General features: G+C 41.1%; 1 protein-coding gene across 5 annotated transcripts in view; it reads left to right on the top strand.

The window, feature by feature from the left end:
• Armc2 (armadillo repeat containing 2) overlaps positions 1-25,664 on the top strand; it is a 122,115-nt gene that overhangs the window by 15,544 nt on the left and 80,907 nt on the right. For 2 of the 5 annotated variants that reach the window (XM_047559148.1, XM_047559147.1), the window contains exons 4-6: positions 2,485-2,653; positions 8,902-9,109; positions 22,366-22,442. In XM_047559148.1, coding sequence (XP_047415104.1) covers positions 2,485-2,653; positions 8,902-9,109; positions 22,366-22,442 — 454 coding nt within the window. Of the gene's footprint in view, positions 1-727; positions 789-2,484; positions 2,654-6,702; positions 6,867-8,901; positions 9,110-22,365; positions 22,443-25,664 lie in introns of those variants that run through there. The other 3 variants (XM_047559149.1, XM_047559151.1, XM_047559150.1) reach the window with 3 other exon arrangements.

The following is a 25,664-nucleotide window of genomic DNA, read 5'->3' as shown; positions in this document are numbered from 1 at the left end:
CTGTTACTACTTAGTTTCATGGCCTAAATCACATTCTTAACTGTGTATTAAGCAAATATAGCACAATTTATGCAGACAAATGAATATTACCTCCTTCACTACAGTCTCCTGAGAATTTGTGTCTTTGGTTTGGGTGTGGTGGCACACACCTGTAATTCCAGTGACTTGGAAAGCTGAGACAGGAAGATCTCAAGTTTAAGGTCAGCCTCAGCAACTTAGCAAGGCCTTAAGCAACTTTGAGCAAAAAATCCTGTCTCAAAAAAAAAAAAAAAAAAAAAAAAAATGAAGAGTGCTAGGAATGTTAACTCAGTGGTAAAGCACCCCTGGGTTCAATCCCTAGTACCAAAAGGAAAAAAAAAAATGGATCTGAGACTTAATTCCACATTGGTTGTATCAGAGGCTACAACCTTGACTTTTGGGAAGAGTTAAAATTAACTGGGAACCCTACCACTTCCCCCCCTACACCCACACACAAAATATCGGGTTAAACCCACCTACCATTGGGTGACTAGGGATGTAGCTCAGTGGTAGAGCACTTGGCTACTAAGTGTGAGGGCCTGGGTTCAGTCCCCAGCACTTCAAAACAAACAAACAAATGGGAACCAAATTTGATAAATAAGGAGTATGCAGTGTGCACGGGGAAGGGAGCTAGGATTTATGGAGCTTTCATAACAGTTGCATTTATGTCAGCATCCCTATAAAATGGTTTCTTCTCTCCATATCGTAGCTGGCCAAGTTCAAGAAGTAAATGGCAGGTTCACATAACCAGTAAATGGATTCCAACGCAGGTCAGTTGGATCCCAAAATGATTTACTGTTTCTTCTGTGTTCAGCTGATTATATTATTTACCCTTTTTCTAACTGTCCCTAAAATGTATCTCTAAAGTCATAAAATTTATTTTGGGAGTTTGCTTTGTAAACCAGTTAACAGATGCAAATAAGAAAGAGGAAATAAAAAAATATTGTTGAAGAATGCCACCATGATCCAAGTAAGCAAATTCTTGACAGGAAAACTTAATGTATATGTCTACGTTCTATTAGTATATTTGAGAAAACAAGTATTTTGAGAGGATGCATCATACATAATAGATGACTTCACTTATTTTTCCAAATTACCTGACATGATTATCACACTGGATTTTTCTAAGATTTGTTAATTAACTTACTGGATAGTGAGTCATAGCATATATTATGTAAGTGACTTTAGGAACTTTAACTTAATTATTTCTGGTTAGAGTACTAGAAGTGCTTGCTGCCATATGGCTACTCTTTCATAGACAAATACTTGTGCTAAAGTTAGAGGTAGGAAGGACAGGGCCACCTGGTAATACTGAAACTGGGAGCTTAGTCTCCTGTGAGGCTCTGACATGGAGTTGGAGGCTGTCTGGAGTTTGGACCAGTAGGAGCTCTGGCTGTCACAGAGCTTGGTGCAGGTGTTTTTAAAATTTTTTTAAGGAGGTGGGCATGGTTTTGCAAACCTATAATCCCAGGTACTCAGGAGCCTGAGGCAGGAGGACCACAATTTCAAGGCCAGCCTGGGCAACTTAGACCCTGTCTCAAAATCAAAATATAAAAAGGGCTGGGGATGTAGCTTAGGAGTAAAGCACAACTGGGTTCAATCCCCAGTACCACACACATATACACACACAAAAAATGTCTCTAAGAGATTGGAAATTTGTCAGTAATATTCCTTTCCAAAGGGGTGTCCACACAAAATTCTTGAGATATAATAATAAAACATTTTTATATCATATGTCCAAGACAACTTCCTGCTTCTATGTGTTGTGACTTTTTAATCCAAATTATTTAAAAATTTTGCTATCATTTAAAAAATACTTTTGTCCAGGATATGTAAAGGTAGCACTTTAGTCCACGTAAGTTTTGATAAATAGAGGGCTCAATAAGTATTTTCTGAGCTAAGATGAACACAAAACTTTGTGAAGCATGTTAAATATATTATTCTTAATTTTATAGTCTTGTGTACAGGTAATATCTGTTGGCCAGCATGGGTAACGTGTATCTTTCAAATGTGCTAAGCGGTATAGCAGAATGGTTAATACAATTGATTTTAAATAAACCCCACATAGGGCTGGGGAGGTGGCTCAGTGGTAGAGTGCTTGCCTAGCATGCGTGAGGCACGGGTTCGATCCTCAGCACCACATAAAAGTAAATAAGTAAAGGTATTGAATCCATCTACAGCTATAAAGAAAAATTAAAAAAAAAACCCCACATATATATGGTTAAACACATTCACACACATAAATGCACACATATATACATATATATCATGTTATATATATTTTACATGTTTATATATATATAAATAAGTAAGGTGGGCCAATGAGACAGTAGAATTAAGGGGCCAGGATAAAGTCAAGGAGAAAGCCCTGGTGTTCTACTGGAAGGGTTGGGGCCAGCTCCAGGGTAGTGAGCCTTATTCGAGACACAGAAACTCATGCCAATCATTTAAAAAATCTCTTTCCAGAAACCGAAAGCTCCGGCATCTCCCAGCGCAGAGGAGGATCCCTGCCTTTCCTTTCCTAAACCCCCCGTGGACCCCGTGAAGATTAGAAGAATAAGCAGTGCCCGGGCGCGCTTATTCAGGGCAGCCTCCCAGGGGGCTCTTCTGCCGGACAGATCCCTTCCCGCCGAGTGTAAGGCTATGTAACCTCCTTTAAACCCTGGGGACAGGCATGCTTCTTGAAAGTGTGCACAAAAAATATTTTTATATGATTTTTCCTGACCCCCAGGTGATTTTTACTAAGACTTAATATTGGGCAAAAGCTGGCTAAGAAACATAACTATTTTTCTAGATGTTTATAAAGAATTTCTAAAAATATCAGCTCTTAAAAAATATCACTTGGTAGGAAAAGAATATTAGGATAAGAGTTTCCAAATGAATGGTTCACAGTGTTGAAAAGAAGGAAATTTTAGGGTTCAAAAAGTTGTTCATTTCATTTAAAATTAGTGAGAAATTTAAGGATCTTACAAAACATACTAAGCTTAGGTTTTAATATCGTTCTGATTCCCTGTGAATATAAGCCAAATTTGAATAAGACTCTTCCTCCTGTGGCAGAAGTGCTGCCATGTAACTAGACCTGGAGCAAAGAGGCAAAGACCTCAAATTCTCAGGAATGCCACCCGTGGTTGCAAATCACACCCCATCCAGGGCACACTGAGGGTTTTCCAAACTACAGGAAAGGATCCATTAGTGGGACGACAATGAGTTTGGTAGATCACACTTTTAAAAATGAAGTAGAACAGGAATAATGGGAAACACTGCCCACAATCAGTGTTGGTATTGCTGCAGGAGACTTCTCTTCAGTGGCTAGTGTGTGCTCAGAATCATATTATAAATTGACGCTCACTGTGGAAAACTACGAGCTGGCAGAACTGGGCCTCCCTCCATCATCAAGGATTGCTGAAGAACGGCAGGTGCAGTCAGAGAGACAGTCTGAAGAAGGGTACAAGCCTCCACCTGAGCATCACACTTATTTGACATATAAGCATTTTCTCTTTTTAGTTGCCAACATATAAAAAGTAGAAGAATCTCATTGAAGAATCCATATTCATGACCTCTTATGAAAAATCGGAAGATCTGGAGAAACTCAGTCTCCATTCCAGTGGAGACTGATTAGAGCTGTGCCCATCCCTGTAGCCTGGAATATGGTCTGCAGGTCACATGTGCCCCAGCTTGCTTTAGTCATTTGCCTGTGTGATCCCTGACATAGAGGAAGAGGTAGAATCAAGGAGAAAGGAAAAACAAAGAGGAGGTGCAGTTGTGTGCCCCACACCATGGTGCTACAGCCAAGAGCAACACCAGGCAGCTTCTTTGCCTCGGTGTCCCAGTTTGCTTCTAAAACTCACTTGGTCTGATATTTGTTGGGCCTCTACTAAGTGCCAGGCACCATCCTAGGCCATCAGAGTCCCACCTTCAAAAGCCTACAGTCTAGGAGGTGAGAGGGATGATAACCAGGTAACAAATAGGACAGATGGAGTTCCATGAATGCTCTGCAGAAGATAAAGGAGATAACAGAGTAGGGAGCACTGTGGCAGGGGTGATAATTTGCTGTAGCTGAGGGGGCTCTGGTAGGTCTCATAGAGGAGGTGACATCTGAGTTGAAGTATGACCGATAGAAGGAAGCAGCCATGGGAAGATCTGTACTCAAAGTGCCCAGGTTGGAGCAAGTACAAAGGCCCTGATGGGCGCCCTCTCTGGTGGAGGCTATGATGGCCAGCGTGGCAGAAGTCAGCTAACCAAGGAGAGGTGAAAGGAGCTGAGGCCAGAGGGCTACACAAGACCTTGGAACATGAACAATGGACTGGACTTTATTCTTCAATCCAGTGAGAAGCCAGGGCAGGGTTTAAGTGAGGCAGAGACAACATGATTTCTGCTTCTACTTCAGTAGCAGTTCTCAGCTGTAGCTGCACACGAGTCACCTGAGGAGATTTTCCAAAGTTCTAGCACTGGGGTCCCATTCAGACCATTTAGATCAGAAAGAACTGGTAGTGCTGGTGGAGATGAGAGGGGATGAGCTCTGGAGCCCTGGGTCACTTCTGGTGAGCAAAATGTTTTTGGTTCTGAGCATAAATGTTGTTATAAAGCATTGAACACTCGGTTGCTTACATTGAAAACCCTGCTCTTGCTGACCTGTTCACCTCGATGTGAAGGTGACCTTGGGGATGAAAGCGTGCCCAGTGCCCACCATCCTCATCTTCAGTGCCCAGCCCTTGTTTGTGTGACCACAGCACCTTCATTTCCCAGCAGGAGTCCACACCTCCCAGATGCTCTGAAGCCAGTCTTTGTTATAGTTCTTTTATCCACCCTCTTGGCAATGTGTCAGCACTCAGGAAAGAATGGCAGTAAAAAGTCATGGTTATTTTAAAAGCACACACCAATTTAAAGAAAAGATACTTGAGCTGTCCTGCCCCATAGTGCCTGCCATTTGCATCAGAGCTGCCTAAGTTTTGTTTTGGAGGTTCTCTATTGTTTAGAAAAGGTAGGCTTTGTTGGGTAACTGAGGCCAGAGAGCCAACTGTGCCTGGAGAGAGAGGGTGAGGCCTATCCCTGGTGTGAAGTCATTTGTAGCTGACACCACCTGGCAGGCAGGGCTGGGGTGTGGTGGCAGGTTTGGAACTCCTAATTTAAGAAAATGAAAGGGGAAAAGGTGTGCATAGGCATCCCCATAGGGCCAGCCGTTCAATGGCTTTGTGTTCAGAGAGGACTTTAGGCTGGATGTGATGCTGTGGCTAATGCCTCCCCGGGTACTCAGGCCAGACAGGGACCTCATGCAGACACCACCTTCCTGCTAGTGCCTGTCATTCTTTCCTTCATGAAAGCCACAAAGTCCTCCACTGGCTTCCTGAAGACCACTTGATCTGTTCTCCTTTTCTGCCACTGCCCCACTGCCTTGTTACCTCTTCCTCCTCCCCATCATTTTCCCCTTATACCTGCCCTCAGCCCACCAGGGTTCTGCAGTTGGGCTGCAGGAGGGTAGACACAATGGAACTGCTAGCAGAGCCTGGGGAAGCCAAGCTCCCAACAGGATATGACTGTGAGCAGTGGCGTTATCCTTTTATCCCTGTGGACCATGGAAAATGATGGCCTTCTACGTGTTCCATAAAGCACAGAGGTCAGGAAGCAGAGGATCAGATTGCATCATCCGCCTACAGAAATCCATTCAGAGCCCCTGCCTGCAGGAGGATTTGCCAAACTGAGTTCTGGGAACATTTCTGGCAAAATGTTTATAGTCAGGGAAGCGCTACCTAATCCTTGCCTGTTGGATGGACTGAGAAAAGTCATACAGCAAAGACAGCTGTTTGATTTTAATTCAACCCTCATTTTCTGACTTTGGAATCTGTCTCTTGGGAACACAGTTTGGGAAACACTAGCCTACCACAGAAGTGAACAAAGTTTTTCTGTCAAGGGCCAGATAGTAAATATCTTTGACAGTATTGTCCATTTGGTCTCCGTACAATCTATTCAGTTCTGCCACTATATGTGGAAGCAGCCATGATCTGATTTATAACCACTGAAATTTGAACTTTATATAATTTTCACCAGTCATAAAGTGTTCTTCCTTTGATTTTTTTCTCCTGGAGCCTTTCAAAATTATAAAGACATTCTTAGTTCATCGGTTGTACAAAAAGCAGAGGCAGACCAGATTTGGTGGAGTTGTAATTTGCTGACCCCAGGTCTAGTGGATAAAGTCCCAACTCCTTTGCATGCACAGCTCTGTTGTGATCTGGCCCCAGCCTAATGTTCCAGGCCCTTTTCTCACCTTTCCTTTTGCCTCCTAGAAGTCAGTACACCAGAAACACAGACTCTCCTTGCCTCTCCCACATCTATCCTGTTTCAAACCTCAGGCAGGACCCACTGTTTAATTTGCTGGGCTCAGTGCAAAATGAAAATGTGAGTCTCTTTTTTATAAAATAAAGAATTTCAAGATGGCAACAGCTGAGCATTAAGCCAGGGTGCCCCCACTCCCTACCTGTACAGTTTGTGCACATATGAAACTGGCTTGGACTCCAATCTTTTGCTTCTTTTTTTTCTGTTTGCCTCCTCTTCACCTTTCCAGATGCTTCTGAAGCTTCACCTCCTCTGTAATCTTGCCCTGACCAATTTCCAACCCCTCAAGTCCTTTCCCTTCTCTGCCTCCTCATTACCTGACTGGGGTCATGCTGCACATTTATCTCTTTACAGATCTGCCTCTCTGTCTCCTCTACTGTACTGAGCAACTCCAATAAGAAAAGCAGTTTCCTCTGCTTGTGACCCAAGAACCTAAAATGGGTTGTGGTGTGTAGCAGATATGAAAGAAAGAAAGGTCTGTGAAAGGGAGCTTTGCCTTCATGGTGATGCTGCTGCAGGTGACTGACTTTTTTTTTTTTTTTTTTTTTTTTTAAGCTTGCTTATGGTCTGTTAGAGAATTAGAACAATGTGATGCAGTATTTGTCAGGGAGACACTGAGCGTCCTTACACATGCTCAGTTTAATGGTGGACCTCCATCAGGAGTCAGTGTGGGCCCCAGGGCAGCTCTCCACTGCACACTGTATTAATAGTTGACAAGCTCACTCTGGTAGATTGTGAGCTTAGAAGGTGCAGCTCCTCTACCTACAATTACGCTTGGGTGCCCCCTGCTAGAAGCTCTGTGATGCCTGGGACTTCTCCATTACCACAGGATCACTTGTGCATGGAACCCTGGCACATGGTAGTGTTAATAAACATTTATGGAGTGAATGAGTGAAGGAAAGAAATACTAAAATATAGTGATGGGCTGAAAATTCCTTGTAATCTAAAACACATGTGTGCTTTATAATTCAGTAGTAAAGTCATTTAAACTGGCATAGTGCTAAGGAGAGAGCCATGGACCAGAAGTCAGGATGTTTAGGTTCTAAGAATAATGATGACAATAGCTCCTAAGTTTTGAGTGCGCTAGCATCATATAGGTCACATCATTGAATTCTCACCACATACTCAAGAAATGGGGACCACTGGAGAGGTAAGAGAAAAGTCGATCAGCACCCTGACGTGGCAGAGCTGGTCCTTGGGTGCCTGTGCTGGAACCCTGGTCTGATGGAATCCAAGAACCTGTGTTCAGCCCACCCCCACCCCCACAGGCCCTCTTGGTGCCCTTGGTGCCCCGAAAAGGTCACTTAACCTTTTGGGTTTTCAATTTTCTCATCTGAAAAACAAAGATTAGAATGGCCAGTTTCTCAAGTTCCTTTCAAGGTTTTTAAGTTGAGAGTTTTGAAAGCAGGGAGCTTGGTCAGAGCAGTAGAATAGGTGGTTTTGTTATTGTTAATTTTCATTGGTTTACTGGTTACTAATTAGGTGCAGAAGAGGAAACCTCGGGTTATTTTGGAAAAACTTGTAAAACACTTTTTTTCTATACGAAGCTCATTTCACCCACCCTCCCTCTGTGCTATGGAAGACTCTCTTCCTCTTTGACAAAATGTTTTCTCACAGGCTGAAGTCTAGTAGCAGCATAGACACTGTCAGTTTGAAAAGAAGTGTGTTTGAAGTCTAAGTGCCTGCATTCATAAACACGATGCATGCTTCATCTCAGAGTCAGGATTCTTCCTGCACCTCTCATTCCTCTTTGAAAGCCTTGCAAACATGTGGCTGCCTCCCCTCCCGGTGGCATGGCAGCACTCTGTGCCCAGGCCCCACCCTCTGCAAGCCTCCCTCCTCCTCTGTCCCCATGTTCTACACACAGTCAGGCTTCTGCTTTCCGGCCCCCTATCATCTGGTCCCCTGTTAAAGCACTGATGGCTCTGAGGGTCTCCCCCTCCCCACTCTCCCAGACCCTCTGTGCAAAAGTGCTGTCTGCTGCCCCCACACTCCCACTTCACTTTACCTTTCTTCACTTTTTTATTTTAGCCTTTTTGTTGTTGTTTGTTCTTATCTCATTGTGGTGTATTGCTTATTATCTGTTTACGTTTACTAGGATGTAAGCCCTATGAGATCAGCTCTCTCTTTTTTGTCACTGATGCACCCAGGTGTCTAGAACAGTGCGTGATGGCAGGGAAGCACTCAATAAATATCTTGTAAATGAAAAATGCTAGCCAAATCCAGGAAGAAGAGATATTGTTATGGCGCTTGAAAGTACATAAGTGGACTTGGTAGTTCACAAACCTCAATTGCAGTGTCTACCTTCAGGTAGACCCTAAGCCAACAGTTAAAATCCTATTCATTTTTATCTGTAGAATTGATGTCAAACCTAAAATCATGGTGAAGTCTTATGTAGGTTCAGAAAGAATTGGACCTTAAAAAGTCTAGAGTTGGTTATAAGTGATGTATAACTTTTTAATTCTATAAAGTCTTCAACTGAAAAAGAAATGTTGAAAGATAGTTACTCCTGAAAAAAGAAATGCTTGACAAACATTTCCTTGGTTATTGCAGCAAAGAAGACAGCGGAATCCAAAGAAATGGTCATGATGGGGAGCTCTATGGTGAAAATAAATGGGATTTATTTAACAGAATCAAACACCATTGACCACTTGAAGAGCCACCCTTTTCAATTAACTTACGACGGAGGCCTCAGAGAAATCAAACAGCAAGAAGGGTTCAAAGGAACAACGTCGTTACCATCTCGTCTTGGAAGTGGAGGGTCAGTATTCTTTTTTAGTTTAATTGTCAGATTGAGATAATATCAGTTTGTTCTCTATCTTATATTGATGGTTGGTTTGCTCTTTCCCTTTTATATAAACACATTTTAAGTTAATGCATGAGTGGGAGAGATTTCTTCTCAAGGCTGAATGGAATTTAGATCATTCCCTTTTTAATCCTCAGGAACTTATTCATAAGCACCAAGATTCTACTTCCATGGGACTGTCAGAATAAGGTTTGATTGGACAGTTCCAACCAGCCCTTGAGTGACAGCTGTCATTCTCTTTGTGTATGACCTGGGCTTTGTGCCCTGCCTGGAATCTCCTATTATCTCCCTTTGGATTAGTCCACTGTTGTTAACTTCACAGACATGAACACTTATTTTATTCTCCAGTAGAAACTTGGACTAAATACTTAGTGTACAAACTAGTAATTAAAGTAGGAGAGTCCTGTGGAACCTGTGCTATCCCTATTAACCCCTCATAAGTGAATGATTAGAAATTACTTTATTTCATACCACATTCCTAGATAGAGCTTCCCTGAGAAACACTTTCCCTACCATATTAAGGACTTTGGGAGAAACTGGTGTTCTCTCTACAGACCATGTGCATTCTACCCTGGTGCATTACTAAAAAAGCCTGAATAATTGAAGGCTAGAACAGGGAGAGCAGGCTGTTTCCCAGTCCCAGGCAGACTGATGTAAAGATAGGCAGAAGGTCTTGGGCTGGGCAGGGTCACTCAGTTAAAGATATTTTCTTCTAGGACTTTCCATTGGGTCATCATGGACAACTGCCCAGTGCAAATTTGCTTAACAAGATAAAATTCCACAGGCCATTTTAAGACCAAGTGCTTGTTGCTCTCACTTTAGATTTTGGGTCTGACTTTGGCTCGTACACTTATACAACTGAAAACTGTTCCCCAAAGTGACTGCTTGACAGCTTGTTAGTTTAGCTAGTTGACCTTGTCTGCTGACACAGCCTAAAGAGTGTCACACACACGGAATTTATATTAGGCAACCTAGTAGTCCTTATGATGTCGCTCTGCATTCAGAACATTTTTTAAATTAAAGAAAAAATGAAATGTCTCCTTAAGTGGAAGAGAACAACTTCAAATTGGGACTCTGGGAGTTGAGCACAAAACATCAAACTGGCCATTGCAGACAAATCTTTTCCAGTTGGTGAATAAGAATAGGCTGTGGACCTCAGCGCTTCAACATAAAAGGCAGCGGGAAAACTTGTGTTCCTTTCAGTACTGAAGTAAAAAGGAAACATTTATCTGGCTGCATCCATCCTTACAGTAATGAAAGCTGACGAGAAAAACCAGACAAGAGCCGTCTGATTTGTTTATTTATTTTTGCGAACCTTCAGATGTTGCAGAACAATCTGGCAAGCCAGAGTTCGTTATGTCTTCCTCAGTCTGGGACAGCAAGGGCATTTTCAGTTACATATTTTATCCCACAAACAGCAAAGGACAAATCCATTAGGAACTGGAAGCACTTCTTCCTGATGGTCCAAAATTATGAGGCGTTGGCAGCAACGCTAATTGTTTTTCTTTTTTGTTTTGCGAGGATAGCCCTTGTGTCGTATAATGAGTGTGTCTGACTTTGCAGTACACCCTGGCAGTTCAGCTTTCAATAACATTTCTGCTTTATGAATCTTCACCTCCTTTCATCCTTGGGTGGAATTTTGTTGAAGTAGTGCCAACAAAAAAGTTTATACAGTAGGATTAAAACAAACCAGAAAATGGAAACTCTTAGCAATTCTCTCATTAATTACATTTATGAATCAGTCTGGGACACTTGATAATTGTTTCTTGTAAACATTTAAGTGAATAATTCCAAGAAATGATCCTCTCTATGCAGTGGAGTATTCCCAGTTTTGATGCACGAGCCCTACCCTCAATTAGCATTTTTTCATCTTGAGACCATAAAGTGGGAAATGAAGACTCGAGTCACTGAGCTGGGCTGGCAGAAAGGAGGGAAGAGAATGGAGATGACAGTGGGTTAAGAAGGGCTGTGAAGAGCTAGATGGTGCAAAGGGGACGGAATAAGTGAGGACATGCTTACCCCCCAGTGTGGGGTCCTTCTAGTTTGTTTGGCCTTCGTATTGAGTGACTTTCTCTTTTAGGAGAACAGTTTATTTGGGTGAAACTAGTCTGATTTGTACATCCTTAATTTACAATATGGATAATGTAGACACAGGGTGGTCTGGATTTTTACTTCATGCTCGTTTTGACAAAAAATAGATTTGCTAAGCCAGGTGTTGCTAGAAGTAAGATATTGCATGTGACGTAACTTTCCAAAAGAGAAGACTCTCAAACGCTTATGGAACTGTCATCCTTAATCCATGCACCAGTTATTACACTCTCCTTGCATCCATTTAGAGACTCATTTAAGGCATAAAAGTCCTGCTGCACAGCCACATTCCATCATCTCTTACTGCATATTTCCATATGAATTGAAAATAATAAAACTGCCATTAAGAAAAGTATGTGTGCATATCTCCACCCTCCGTCCATCCTTTCCTCCGTCCATCCAGTGGTCTGATCTGATGATCCACTTCGTATATCTGCTTAAATTCCTCTTCAGGCTTTCCGTGTAAATGCTGTTCACACTGTCGTGGTTTGGAAACGTGACCTGTGGGGGAGAGGCCCAGGGCAGTCAGTTGTTGTGGAGAGTTTGGAAGTCTCTAGGAGCTGACATCTCTGGAGTTAGGTTTGGTTCCCTTTCCACCTCTTGATGTAGCTGGATAGTTTAGTGCTGGTTTCCTAACACTTCCAGGGGCTCATGTTTTTAGTCTATTAAATAGAAATAACTGCTCCTCCACTCCCATCCCTTCCTAGCCCTCAAGGTAGGTTGTGGAATGATTGCTAGGGCTTGAGAGTCTTCCTTAGAAACTACCAAATGCCCTTAGCATGTTGGAATAAAAAATAAAAAATAAAGTGGGCTTTGGGTTAAAGATGGTAAAGCAAAAGCATTCTGCAGAAGCCCAGTGAAAGCAGCAAAGAATGAAAAACAGAGAAATAAATGTCAATGAAATAGGAAAAAAAATGGCATAAAACTATAAAACAGGGAGCAAACTTTACAGTGCAGTACGGGATTGAAATTTTTGTCTGCCTGGCAAAATTCCCTCTGGGAGCAAGCCCCCTTGCACTGTATAGTAAATTTTGCTCAGTCCATGTTTGGATGAAGACTGACCTGGCCTTCCCTACCTTCCTTACCAGGGGTAGCTGTGTCACCCAGGGCTGGCTATCAGAGTGCTGCAGCCCCCAGCTATGGCAGGTGGTTCAGAGATGGGCACATGATCCAAGCCAGGCCCACTGAATTCCTCCCTGGGCTTTTACCAAGGCCTCAGAGGAAAGTGGTCTTTCTCCAGATTCACAGACTATAAAGACGATATGGTCTCGGAGCCAGCAGGACTCTTTCACTGCCTTTTGGAGAGAGGCTCTGAGAGGCAAGTGGTATGTAAACAAGCAGAACCAAGGAATGAAGATAGTAATCAAATTCAAGGATGATATATTTAAATTCCTAGATCCAGCTGTGCCTGAAGCAGCCACATCAACATTGTCGATTGATCTGTTGGTTTTGTGTTTTGCTTTTTAGACAGGGATAGTGTGTGGCAATTCTAATCAGATTTTTTATACTTGGAACTTTGCGACCAAAAAAATCTAGTTAATTTTCCACATTCTTTGAAATCTAGATGAGCAGAAGGGGTAATCTTAGAGTGGAGACAACTCCTCAAAACAGTGTGCCTGACTACCTCAGATTAAAGAGCTGAGGTGTAAAGATGTGGGCAGGCCGCAAGACGAGAGAGGGCCCCCCTCTAGGGATGCCATTCAACATTCAGATCATGGAGTGACTGGAGCAGAGGGTGACACACTCTCCTCAGTGTCTGTGAGCTGGGTTGTTTGTGTGTGTTTGGGGAAAGAAGGTTGGATTAGAACTGAAGGAGCCTGACTTGTAAAGGGACTTTTCTGTGAGTCATGGCAATCTACTCCACACATACGGAGGGACACACTCCCACGTCAACCAAAGGAATGGATTGCTCCAGAAAACGAAGCCTAAGTATTGAGTACCCCGGTTCTGTGGATCCTTCTTGACCTCTCCAAATAAAGACATATTGTATCAGGATAAGAACCTACCTAGGACAAGAACTCAGACATGTAAAGGACACAATGAAAGACTGAAGAAAATACATCACAAAAGGTAGTACCCTCCAAAAACACGGAAAGTGTTAGGACAGTTTCCCATTATCTCGCAGAAATATAGCTATGTGATCATTCTCTTTTTTAAAAAGAAAGAAGAGCTCTTCTTTGGATTACAAGATGTTGATTGTATACCCACATGAGGAGATGAAAAATCAATTTGTAGTACTCAGAAAAGAAATGAAGGAAGAATGTATAAACGTGGAGAGGAAAGCCGTATCAGAAATTTTTTAAAAATTAGAATGAAAACAGCTGAAAATACAATGAGATATGGTGGAGAAGGTGGAGGAATCATGTAATAAGAAATATCTGAGAGTAGAGAGATTGATAGAGACATGGAAGGATGAAATTTGTGTTCTAAAGAGCCCTCTCCTCCTCTTCCCCTCCCCCTCCTCCCTCTCTTCCCCTTCCCACTTCTCACCCTCCTCCCCCTTCCTCACCCATCTCCTCCTCCTCCCCCTCCACCCTGCCTCACTTCTCCCCCTCCTCCTCCCCCTCCTTTTCCCTCTCCTCCCTCTCCTCCTCCCACTCCCACTTCTCCCCCCCACCCCACGCCTGCCCTCCTAGCACTTTTTTTCACTTTAGCGCCAGGCACTCTCCTGAGTGATTTATGTGTATTAATTCATTTACTATTCACAACAACCCTTGGAGAATGGAAGAGATCAGAAAGAATAAACAAAAATTAAGACAGAAGTCAACTTTCTAGAATACAGACTTAAAAATCTGAAACTCAAAGGAACACATTGTGTCCCAACAAAATTTGGTATTGAATAATTCACAGAAAGCCATTTCCAACAGTGTCGACCCTAGAACACTACCCAGTATATAGTACATACCGAGTCGTTAATTGGGTAAGGGTATGAAGGTATCCTACAGCCATGCGAATAGGCAAGCCACTTGAAAAAAGAAAAAGGCAAGCTGGTCTCTGGCTTTATTAGAGCATCACTCAGTGCCACGTAGTGGAGGAATGTCTAAGAAGTCCCAGGAAGAGTTGACCCAACAATTGTGTCACCAGCAAATTGTCCTTCAGGAAAAAGGCAGCTGTCTAGTGTGACACTTTCAAATATGAATGAACTTGGGGAATAAACTACTCATGCACTTTCTAGAAAAATCTTAAGCCAACAAAATGGTGAGTCAGAATTCAAAACTCAGAAATGAAGTCACTACGGTGAAAGCATTTGTGGTGAGTATTCAGTTTATTTCCATATTAAGACTGAACAGTTCTGAAAATGATGAAGCAGAAACCTTGATAGCATAGTGGTAATATAAATAGCCAAAACCGGTGCTTGAGAGGAAGTGTGAATACTAATTCCTTCACTTTCATAATACGGAATAGATTGTTCAGTAGTTACAGTCTGAAACTGGAAGATAGTTTTTAAATGATGATTTTAGCATCCTAATGTTTTTCATTATTTTTTCCTTAACTTTATAGAGAGATCTTTTAGAAACTAATATCTCTTGTGAAGACCCATTCATCTGAAGCTCTACAATTCCTTCAGTCTCACCTGAATTTCTGTTTCTCTGTTAAATTCAAGCAAACTTTATACTTAAAACCTTTTCATTAAAATAACTTGGGTGGTCTGATTTTATCCTTATATATTTATTCACCTACCCTTCCTCCCACCCTTCTTTCATTCTCTGCCTTTTTATCTGAATATATGCAAAAGTATGTTTGAAATGATGTTTATTGCATATTAATGATGTTTTATTTCTGGGTGATGGGATCTAGGATGACCTTTTAAAATCTTCTTTGTATTTTCTTATATTACCTGGCCTTTAATAATAAATATGTCATTTTTCTCAAAAACAATGAAGTCATGATTCCTTTAAGAAATTAAGGGTGATGTAGCTGCAAAAAGTTCCATTTGATAAAAACAGGCATTGGCTAGAATGATTTTGTAGCAGCTCACTTTATTTGACAGTTTCCATTCAGTAAGTCTGACAAGCAGAGCCCTGTGCTAGGGGAGTTGGGAGATACAGGAATGGACTCTGTACCTGAGGAACTCACAAATGTATCGGGCATTGCTGCTCATGTGTGGTCCCTGGACCAGTAGCATCCTCTGGGCACTTGCTAGAAATGCAGAACCTCAGGCCCCAGACCTGCTGAATTAGAATCTGCATTTGTATGAACTCTCCAGATGATCTGAATGCACAAGAGGTTTGGAAAGACTGTTCAATGATTAGCTGTAATGCTGTAGGAATGAAAGGAGAACCGGAGAGCTGAAGAAATAGCTCATTTTGGAGAGTGCACACCTAGTATGCGCAAGGTCTGCAGTTCGAATCCCCCCTCTCCTCAGATGAAAAAAAAAAAAAAAAAGAAAGAAAGAAAAGAAATGAGAACTGGAAAAAAGTGGGGAATTTAGAGGCCTGAGACCAAATCTCGAGGGTAAGTAGGATACCTCTCGAAGGCTAGTTTTCATCAGGAGCAGCATAAACTAGAGATGGGAATGGACATGGTGGTGGCATATAGCCATAGAACTGAGCAGTGCCTGGAGGGGCTAGGGACACATGATTGATGGCCTCTTTGCCACTCCCAGGCACATGGTCCATTGTTTAAAGAAGGGTCACCACTGAGAGGTTTTCAGGAGATAGCAGCAATGTTAAGGACAACTGGAAAACCGGGAGCCTGGGATAGGGAGACCACTGGGAAGCAGGCTCAGCAGTTCTGGTGGCAGAGGGTCATGTGTGGGGAGCACGTGCTGGCCACTGAGGAGGGAAAGCTGAGATGGAAGCTGCCGTGGCCTCAGTCACATAGCGACTATTCCCTGTGCTGCAGTCCTCATGGGTCCCTACCAAGTTATAAGGGCTTTTCACATGGGGTGCCCTGAAACTGTGGAAACTTGAATGTTTAGGGAGGCATAAAACTGTGCTTTTACTCTAAGCCAAGGGAATTTACAATTAACTTAGTTAGTGTGGTTAGCTACAAAGCAATATTTAATCAAGTTTACATAAATAAACTTGAATAATAGCCAGTAATGGTTATTGAAAAAGGGATTGGGATGTGTGTGTGTTTTATTTTGGACCATAAGCCAACACTTTAGGTACTTTGGAGGCCTTTCTTAAATTTTTATGAGTATCCCTTTAAAATCACATTCTTTAACACTGTGTTTGTGTGTTACTGTTGAAGTAGAATTCTGTTTTCAAGGTTAGTTATTAAGAAAGAGTGCTAATCTTGTCTAGAAAGTATATCTGACTCTTCAGGTCATGAAGACATAATGTAGGAACTACCACCACCCACTGGTGGTAACATCTCCAAATTGCAGTCAAAGTATCAAGAGACTAAAAGCAAAGGTCAGCACACTAGAGCTCTGGGCCAGATCCAGCCTATTACTTGCTTTTGTAAATTAAGTACCGTTGGAACACAGCCACCATCATTCATCTGCCCACTCCGTATTTACACTACTACAGCAGAGTTGAGTAATTGTGATAGAGACTATGTGACTTCAAAGCTTGAAATATTCACTACCTGCCTTGAGTCTATAAAACTTGAATCCAATTCTAAAAATGCAGTGTCTTTTCTTAGGGCAAAGAAAAATTCATCTCAAAATTTGCTAAATTTTCTTTTATCATAAGCATTCTTTAAAATTTTCTTTTCAAAATATTTTTTCTTAATTTCAAATCTTTCTACTTATCTATACTTTTTTTTTTTTTTTTTTGTACTGGGGATCTAATCTAGGGGCACTTTACCAGTGAGCTATATCTCCAGCCCTTTTTTATTTGGAGACAGGGTATCACTAAGTTGTTGAAAGTCTTTCTAAGTTGATGAGGCGGGCCTCAAACTTGTGATCCTCCTGTCTCAGCTTCCCAAGTCACTTATCTACTTTATATTATCATTATATTTTTAGTTATTGCTTTAAAGCAGAAGTCAATAAACTTTAGCCCAGCAGTTAAATATGGCTATCTCTGTTTTTTTTATAGCCTTCAAGCTAGGAATAGTTTAAACATTTTTAAATCATTACGTTTTAGATGGTTATAAAAAGTACCTAATAGCCTAACCTTTGCCACTTGGTCTACAAATTATAAAATATATGTTATCTGGTTCTTTGAGAAAAAGTTTGCTGATCCCTAACAAAAGAACTGTAGTCCTAATAGTTAGAAGAACTATCTGAATTATAGCAAAATCCGAATGTTAGAATATTTTTAAAGACATTTTAAAGACAAATTTTATTTCCTTTTTGTGTATGTGGTCTAAGAGTAGATGTTGCCAACATGATTGATACATGGATGGGCAGTAGTAACTCTGTGGGCCCATGTATAGCGTTGTTTTGGCTCCAGAGCTTTGTTCTGGTTGTTTAAAGCAAAACATGTAGGACTCTTATTAATGACTGGGAGGAGAAGACCTTGGTTGTGCCCTGAAACATAAGGGCAGCAGAGGAGAGGTCTGAGAACGTCATGTTGCTTTCATTGAGTCTCCAACCTGATTATGGACTGAACTAAGGGAAGGGCAGAACTAACAGAATTGCAGAGGCATGGAATCAAAGCCCTGATCACAGCATGCCTAAAACCTACCCTCCCTGTCCATTTTTGTGTTACATGAATCAATAAATTTCACTAACTTTTTAAGTCATTTAGAATTAGGTTTTTGTTATACGTAGATCAAGATATCCTAATTAATGAAATAGCGTTGTTTTGCCTCTAAGAAGAATTTCACAGAAGAAGCATAAGGACTGATTTCTGGAATTGTTGTATTTTGGGTACATCAAAAATCATTGTAAAATCTAATTATGAGATCTTTAATAACATGGAACAGGAAGCCGGGAAGAACAATTATACTGGATGACTGAATCAAGATCTAAAAACATTTGATAGGCAGGAACCCATTGCCAAATACAACATCGTGGAATTTAATAAGAATGAGTAAAGATCCAGCATGGATGGGGAACATCTGCTTTAGCTGTGCATGTAAGAAGAGAGAAGAATTGACCAAAACTGCCATGCGACCACCAAAACTGCTAATGTGGTGTTAAGGCTGCATTACTTCAGATATCTCCTCTTTTTTTCCATTTGTCCTATCATTAGCTCAGCTGGATTCCAGACATTTAAAAAGATACAGACAGATTGACACTCATGCAGAGTGACTGAACAGGCTGGCAGAGGTTTGAAACCATATTCCATAGGGAACGGCTGAAGTGCTGACAGAGTCTGTTAACAGTGGTGCCAACAACGAGAACAGTAAACATTTACCGGGTCCTTTCCGTGCTCCTGGAGCTGCGTGAAGCAATTGCAGGTTATATCATTTAATCCTCATAAGAAGATTTAAGTTGGAGGAACCATTATTTTCCACCCCCTCATACACAGATGAGGAAACCAAAGCTTAGTTCGAAATCTTACCTGCCGTCACATGGTGGAACCATGGGAAGTAAACCACAGGAAGTGACTGTAAATGTTGAGTGCAACATTTTAAATATTTGAAGGATTGTCAGGAGAAAGAAGGGTGAAGATTGTTTCATGTGGTTCCAATTAGTAGCACCAAGAGCGTGATAAATTTCTGTGGGGGACTTTAAGGCCATCTGTCCTCCTTTCGGGGAAGGAAGGTTTTCTTTTCTTGATGCCTCTCTTTCTTGCTCACACTCACGGCAGGACTTCAGTTGTGATGCTCCATGGAAACCTTGGCAGGCTTACCCTGGCCAGACTGGACCTGTCTCCCCGTTCTCAGCTTGTATGAGCTGTCAATCATTCCTCTTTCTCATAGGCTTAAACCACATGGGAACATATTTTCCTTCTCTTCTTTTTTGGAGGCAGGTTACTGGGGATTGAATCTAGGGTCCTCATGCTTATTAAGCAAGCTCTCTACCACTGAGCCACATCCCCAGCTCTTTTTACTTATTTTTAGACAGAGTCCTGGCCTTGAACTTGCAATCCTCCTGCTTTGGCCTCCTGAGTAGCAGGAATTACAGGCATTTCCCAGGCATTTCCCTCCTAATGTACATTTTACCCCTTTCTGTCCTTTACTCAAGAGTGTCTGATGAGGTCTTGTCCCCAGTCTCTGGTCTTTGTACACTCTCGTGATGACTCTGATCCCTTTGTACCACTTTGATCGTTAATGGAGTCCTCTTCCTGATTGCCACAGTCTCTTTGCAGATGTTCTGTTTATCATTAAAAACTCCACAAGGGAAAACCCAGACTTGACTGACCCCCTCAAACTCTTCTACTCCTTGCTCTCTGTTTCCATTGATGGCAGCCCTGCTACCCTGTTCCACTAGATCTGTATTCTGTTCTTCCAGTGCCTGAAATCACCACAGCCTATCAGCTTTTCATTTGTGATCTCTTAAGTTTGTTCCTTCCTTTTCAGGCCGACTGTCAAAAGATTCGGCCTCGTTACCTCTCTCCAGGCCTCTCAATACTCTCGTCATTGCCTAACCGAGGTCCCATCAGTTCCTTGTGTAAAAACCTATAATGGTTCCGTGTTGCCCCTCAGACTAGGTCCATTACCCAATATAAAGTTTCAGGAATCTGTTCCCAGTTCTTCCCAGCAGAAACCTCTGTAGCCACCGTGCTCTCCCTGTGCAGTTGTCCCCTGCCCCAAGTATCAGGCTTCTCTTGCCCCTCTTTACCTCCACTCATGCTGTTCCTCCTCTTTTGAGAGTAGTGTTGTCATTTGCTAGTTCAATATTTTTGTCAGCACTGGGAATTGAAGCCAGGACCTCATGCCATACTAGGCAAGAGGTCTACCTCTGAGCTATATTTCCAGCCCTTTTTATTTTGAGACAGGATTTTGCTAAATTGCCCAGACTGGCCTCAAATTTGCAATCCTCCTGCCTCAGCCTCCTAAGTAGGTGGGATTACTAGCATGCATCACTGTACCTGGCCAGTTTTTATTCTTCTAAGGCCCACTTTGTATTCCACTTCTTCTACTTACTAATCACTTTCTTTTCAGCATACCTCTATGTTAAAAATGCATTCCTTAGTTTCTCAAAGTAGATTTTAAACTTCATCAGGAAAATGCCTTATGTGTTCATATCCAGCCCTGGACTATTCAGACAGGTGCTTGTTAACTCTGAGGGAAAAGAAAAACATCCATAATTCGCTAAGTTCTTCCAGCATGCCAGTCACTGTACCACACAGAGGCATTGCCCTTGTTTTCAGATGGTGAAAACTTTCTCTAACTTTCCCTAGGTCACAATGCTGATAAAGTTAGACCGATTTGTAATCCCAGCAACTTGGGAGGCCGAGGCAGGAAGATTATAAATTTGAGTCCAGCCTCTGCAATTTAGTGATGTCCTAGGCAACTTAGTGAGACCCTGTCTCAAAATAAAAAATAAAAAGGGTTGGGGATGTGACTCAGTGGTAAGGTGCCCCTGGTTTAATCCCCAGTACCAAAAAAAAAAAAAAAAAAAAAAAATTAGACCAAGGATTTGAACCAGGCAGAACCCTCCACTCTGGTGATCCCACAGTTAATCCCAATTCTGTGTTCTTGAGAACTGATAAGACACAGTGCTGACAAGTTTTCCTACATAATAAGGATCCTTCTTTATTTTTCTTTTTCTAGAAGTGGGAATACACAAATGCGATATTTGTGGAGACAGCTTTACCACTGGCCATGACCTCAGGGAGAGTGGACCAGTGACTTTGAAAGTCCATTAGCTGAAAATGATCTTGTTTGATTTCAATGGTTGTTTAAGACAGGTATACGTATTAAAAAGAAGGCCTTAGAAAAAATGACCTTGCCTTTTTTCTCCAACTTTCTTGTTATAAAGTGCTTGACCTTTACACCCTGTTGAACTCTCATTTAACCTTTCCATTGGATTGTATTCCTTTATTTCCACCTTCTTTGAGAGTGCTCCATTCCCATACTCTTTTTGTTTGTTTGTTTTTGTTTTTGCGGTGCTGGGCGTTGAACCCAGGACTTGTGCTTGTGAGGCAGGCACTCTACCAACTGAGCTATATCCTCAACCCCCTGCATGTTCTTTGATTGGCAGGAACATCTTGCTACCTGATCTGTGTCTTTATGGTATACAATGTTTCAGAGTATTGATTAATTAGGGTTTCTTTTTTAAAATTAGCTTGATCTTTTCCCTTTTTTATGGTAAGAGAAAGTGTTACATAATTTTAAAAGGACATGTTTAAAGAAACAATGATATTTGGAGGACAATCTTCAGGACAGTAGTAAAGGCCAAGGGCCACGACATCTCCTGAGCATTCCCTGGGATCTCACTACACAGGAAGTAGGAACATCAGACACACATGCAGATGTTCACAGGTGACCATGACCATAGGTAGGCACATTATATTGAATCACCAAACAGAAATTTTGTGGTAAAATCTGAACTTAGTCCATTGGTGCTTTTTTATCTCAGACTTTTATACAGATACTTAAAAGTACATTTAGGTATCAGCTCTAAAAAGAAGTCATATCCTTCAGAGACAGTGCATACATTAAATATTACTTTTAAAAACCTGAGCATACTGTCCTCCTATTGACCAGACACCATTCTTATTTGGAACCCAAAGTATTTGTCATCTGGGAACTGCCTGAATATACCTTTGGTTTTTTAACATTTAAAATATTTCTAAGAAAACGTTTTTAGACAACAGTAATTTAATTTTTTTAAAAAGGAAACAGGACATACTATGATGTAGTGGAAAGAACAGTGAATTGGAAATTATGAGACCCACATTCCAGAACTGACCTTGCTATGTGACCCTGGGCATCTGGCTGGTTTGAGACAGTTCCCTTTTCTATAGAGAGGAACCAAGTTCTCTCCCAGCTCCCAAAGCCTAGGCTTTTGAATCAAGCCGCCAGAGTTCTTTCTTATTGTAACAGTGACCTCTTGTGGTTCATATCCTTTAATTCTTTTCATTTGCAAAGTAAACTCTGGATTTACTTTTTGGTTCTTTCTAGTAACCGAATTTCATATTGTTAAGCAAATTGACTGGTTTTTCCGAACTAAATCTTTGTTGGAAATCAAAGGTTGATATAAACAGACTTGGAGCATGAAGACCCATCTTATAAACAAATCTCTGGTTCTTCAGAACTGTGCAAAGCCAGTTTACAAAAAATGGAAATGCATCACTGTTTGTGCTCAGCGCTTTGTGTACTCTGCTTCCTCCTAGGGACCAGGGAAAGAGGCGCGCCAGGGCTTCCTCCTGCCCTGGCAGCTCCGACCTGAGCAGGCTGGAAACCAAAGCAGGTGAGAGCCTTATGTGGCCAGGAATCCTCGGCACTTCTGCATCCGCAGCATCTCCATTGGTAGAAAAAACGTGTGTGCTGAAGACGTCTGAGGTGTTCCTGGATGAGACTTGGTCACAGAGCAACATTTATTTCCATAAGGCTTCATTGTTTTCACAACAACATTTTATAGTACTAAGAATTTTACAGAAATGTAAATGGCTAAAATATTATTGGTTTCATTTGTCCTGAGAATCAAGTTGATTATCATGGGTTTTTTCTTTTCTTTTTTTTAATTTTTTTTTTATTTTTGTGGTGTCGGGTTTCGAACCCAGGGCCTTGTGCATGCAAGGCAAGCACTCTACCAACTGAGCTATATCCCCAGCCCTATCATAGTTTTTGATAGCACAGTTGTACTAAAGAACATCAAGAAAGTTATAAAACTTGACACCATCATAGTTCTTGGGTTTAAAACTTGAATTTGAAATCATTGCTCATTTAAAGGAAATAGTAGCTGTGTTAAGACAGTCCTTTAGGACTTTAAACTGTTTAATTGAGAAAATATATAACAATATAAGCCACAGAGTAAAAATGATACAAAATGTATTCAGGTAATGGAATATGGCAGTTGGGGAAAAAATATACATATATATATTTACAATAGCAAGTGAAATGAATACAAGCATAATATTAGATGAAAAATTTAAGTGCAAAAACAAGGGCATATATTGTAGGTTACAGATCTATGTGGAGAAGTGAAAAGCCAAACATGATAACAGTAGCTACCCAATTTAGAATGGTGGTGAGTCCCAGAAGAGGAGACAGGAAGGGTCTGGGGGAAGCACACAGAGGGCTTCAACTATGCCTGCAGTGTGTCAGTTCTTTCAGGGGAAGGATAAAAATGTGGCACAATGTTAATATCCAACGAAATGAGTTGTGGGTACTTGGTTTTTTTTTTTAAATATATATATATATATTTTGGTTCACATGAAGTTTTATGACATAAGCCCAATAGGGGTTTAAAAATTATCTTCAAAACCAGTTTATCAATAAAATGACTTTAGTGGCCTTTGGAAATTTTTTTCTGTAGTACTCAGGAAAATCTAGATATTCTGATTGCTGAGACAACATTGTTGCTAAGGACTTTACATTTACATGCTAAAAAAATCAGCCAATCCTAGCTTTGTGTCAGGTTATTGTCCCCAGGACTCAAATTGGTGGTTAACAACTCTAACCACTGAGACAGCAAAATCTTCAAACACATGCTGCAATTTTTGCTTGACTTACCCAATTTCCTGTTGAATCATAATTTTTATATTTAGCAAACTGAACCTAGATGAAAGTGCTTTCTAAAATATGAGGTTGTTCCCCTAGACTGAGACAAACTGTGTGTGTGTGTGTGTGTGTGTGTGTGTGTGTTCAAAAGCAATCATGTGATTCTCTGCTTCAGTTTCTGGAGTAGCTCAGGGATAGTGTGCGGAGTGGAGGTGCATGGGGTGAAGAGGTGAAAAGGCCCCAGCAACTCACAAGGGAGTCCTGGGAAATGGGGAGGGAAACCTTCATACCATGGGGTCTGGCTAAAATGTTACCAGATTCCTCCTTTGTTCAGTCAAGTTGATGATCATGCTTTCTGATAGCACTGTTGTATTAAAAAGCTGCCATGACACATGCCTATAATCCTAGTGACTTGGGAGGCTGAAGTAGGAGGATCGCAAGTTCAAGGCCAGACAAGGAACTTAAAAAAAAAAAAGAAAAAGAAAAAGAAAAAACTGGGGAAGTAACTCAAAAAGCTGGTAAAGCACCTCTGGGTTCAATCCTTATACCACAAAAACAAATAAAACAACAAAAATAAAAGGCATACTGCATGGAAGGTAAAAATGGTGATATGACCTTATTGGTTTGAAGGCTATATAAATTTCTAGTAAATTTAAATGTGTCATGAGTTTGTGTTAAATTAATTATTGTTGATTTGTCTTCTGCCTTTTCTCTTGCCTTGATAAAGGTTGATTTTATTCATGTACTTTAGACTTCAAATAGGTTAGTTACCTGGGCATATGAGTGACGATATTTTTTATACCACTTGAAATTCATGTTTACTTTTAGAATCCATATGCAAGACTTATTAAAGTTAAGGCAGACTCATAGAAGTAATGATCCAAAAGATTGAGATAGTGATCTGTAATACTTTATTTGCAGTTCTGAAAGCCTTTCAAGTAGCTGGGATTATAGGCTTGTGCTACCATGCCCTGCTAATTTCCTTCCCTCTCTTTTCTTCCCTTCCCTTCCTTTCCCTTCCCTTCCTTTTTCTTTCCCTCCCTCTCTCCCTCCCTCTCTCCCTTCCTTCTTTTTTTTTTTCTTTTCTTTTCAGTTCTGAGAATTGAAACCATTGACACTTTACCAGTGAACACAACTCCAGTAATTATTATTATTTTTTTTAAAGACAAATTTTCACTAAAATGCTGAGGTTGGCCTTGAATTTATGATCCTCCTGCCTCAGTCTCCCACAGTTCTGGGTTTACAGGCATGTGCCACCTTACACAGCTAGTACTGCCTTTCTAAAATCCAAACATTTCTGATTCTCAAAACCACACCTGAGCCCAGAGATTTTGGAGATGGAATTGTGAACCTGTACTGATGTGGACTAATTTTGTCCTAAAGGCAATTCAATTTTATGTTTTATGACAAAGTCTTGCTTATGAGTTAGATAGACCATTCACAGGGCCTTAACTGTGTAATTACAGCTTTGTCGACAAGCCCTTTCTGTTTAGCTTTGTTCTCAGTGTTCCTCAGGGCCCTGTGTATATTGGTCCCTCTTGGTACTAGGAAGGTCTGATAAAAAGCAAGCTAGACCAGCACTGGGGATGGTTGCTTCTGTCATGCAGTGCAGGAGGGGAACCCCTGAGTGTTGAATGGGATAAGTAAAATGTACAGCTTCTCCACTTCTCCTGGGAGACATCAGCAACTGGCTGCTTGGAAAATTTCTCACTTGATAGTTTGATTCATTTTAGACATCTCTGAATTCAAATGCATTTTTAAATACATGTCATTGTGGATTATCCATGGATTCTCTGCTGTTTACATGATAATTGAGTAAGGACTTTGTTGGATTTCTTATTGCACAGAATTTCATTTTAACTGTTAAGAAAATCATAGTACAGATATTTACTAAAACATACACATATATTTAATGTATGTTGTATATTTTTATGTCTTCAAGAGTAATACAAGGGCATTAGAGGTTTTA

This window comes from Sciurus carolinensis, chromosome 7 (assembly GCF_902686445.1).
Source record: "Sciurus carolinensis chromosome 7, mSciCar1.2, whole genome shotgun sequence".
NCBI classification, from domain to species: domain Eukaryota; kingdom Metazoa; phylum Chordata; class Mammalia; order Rodentia; family Sciuridae; genus Sciurus; species Sciurus carolinensis.
The sequence above is the reverse complement of the archived record's forward strand: the minus strand, read 5'-3'. Positions and strand labels throughout refer to the sequence as shown.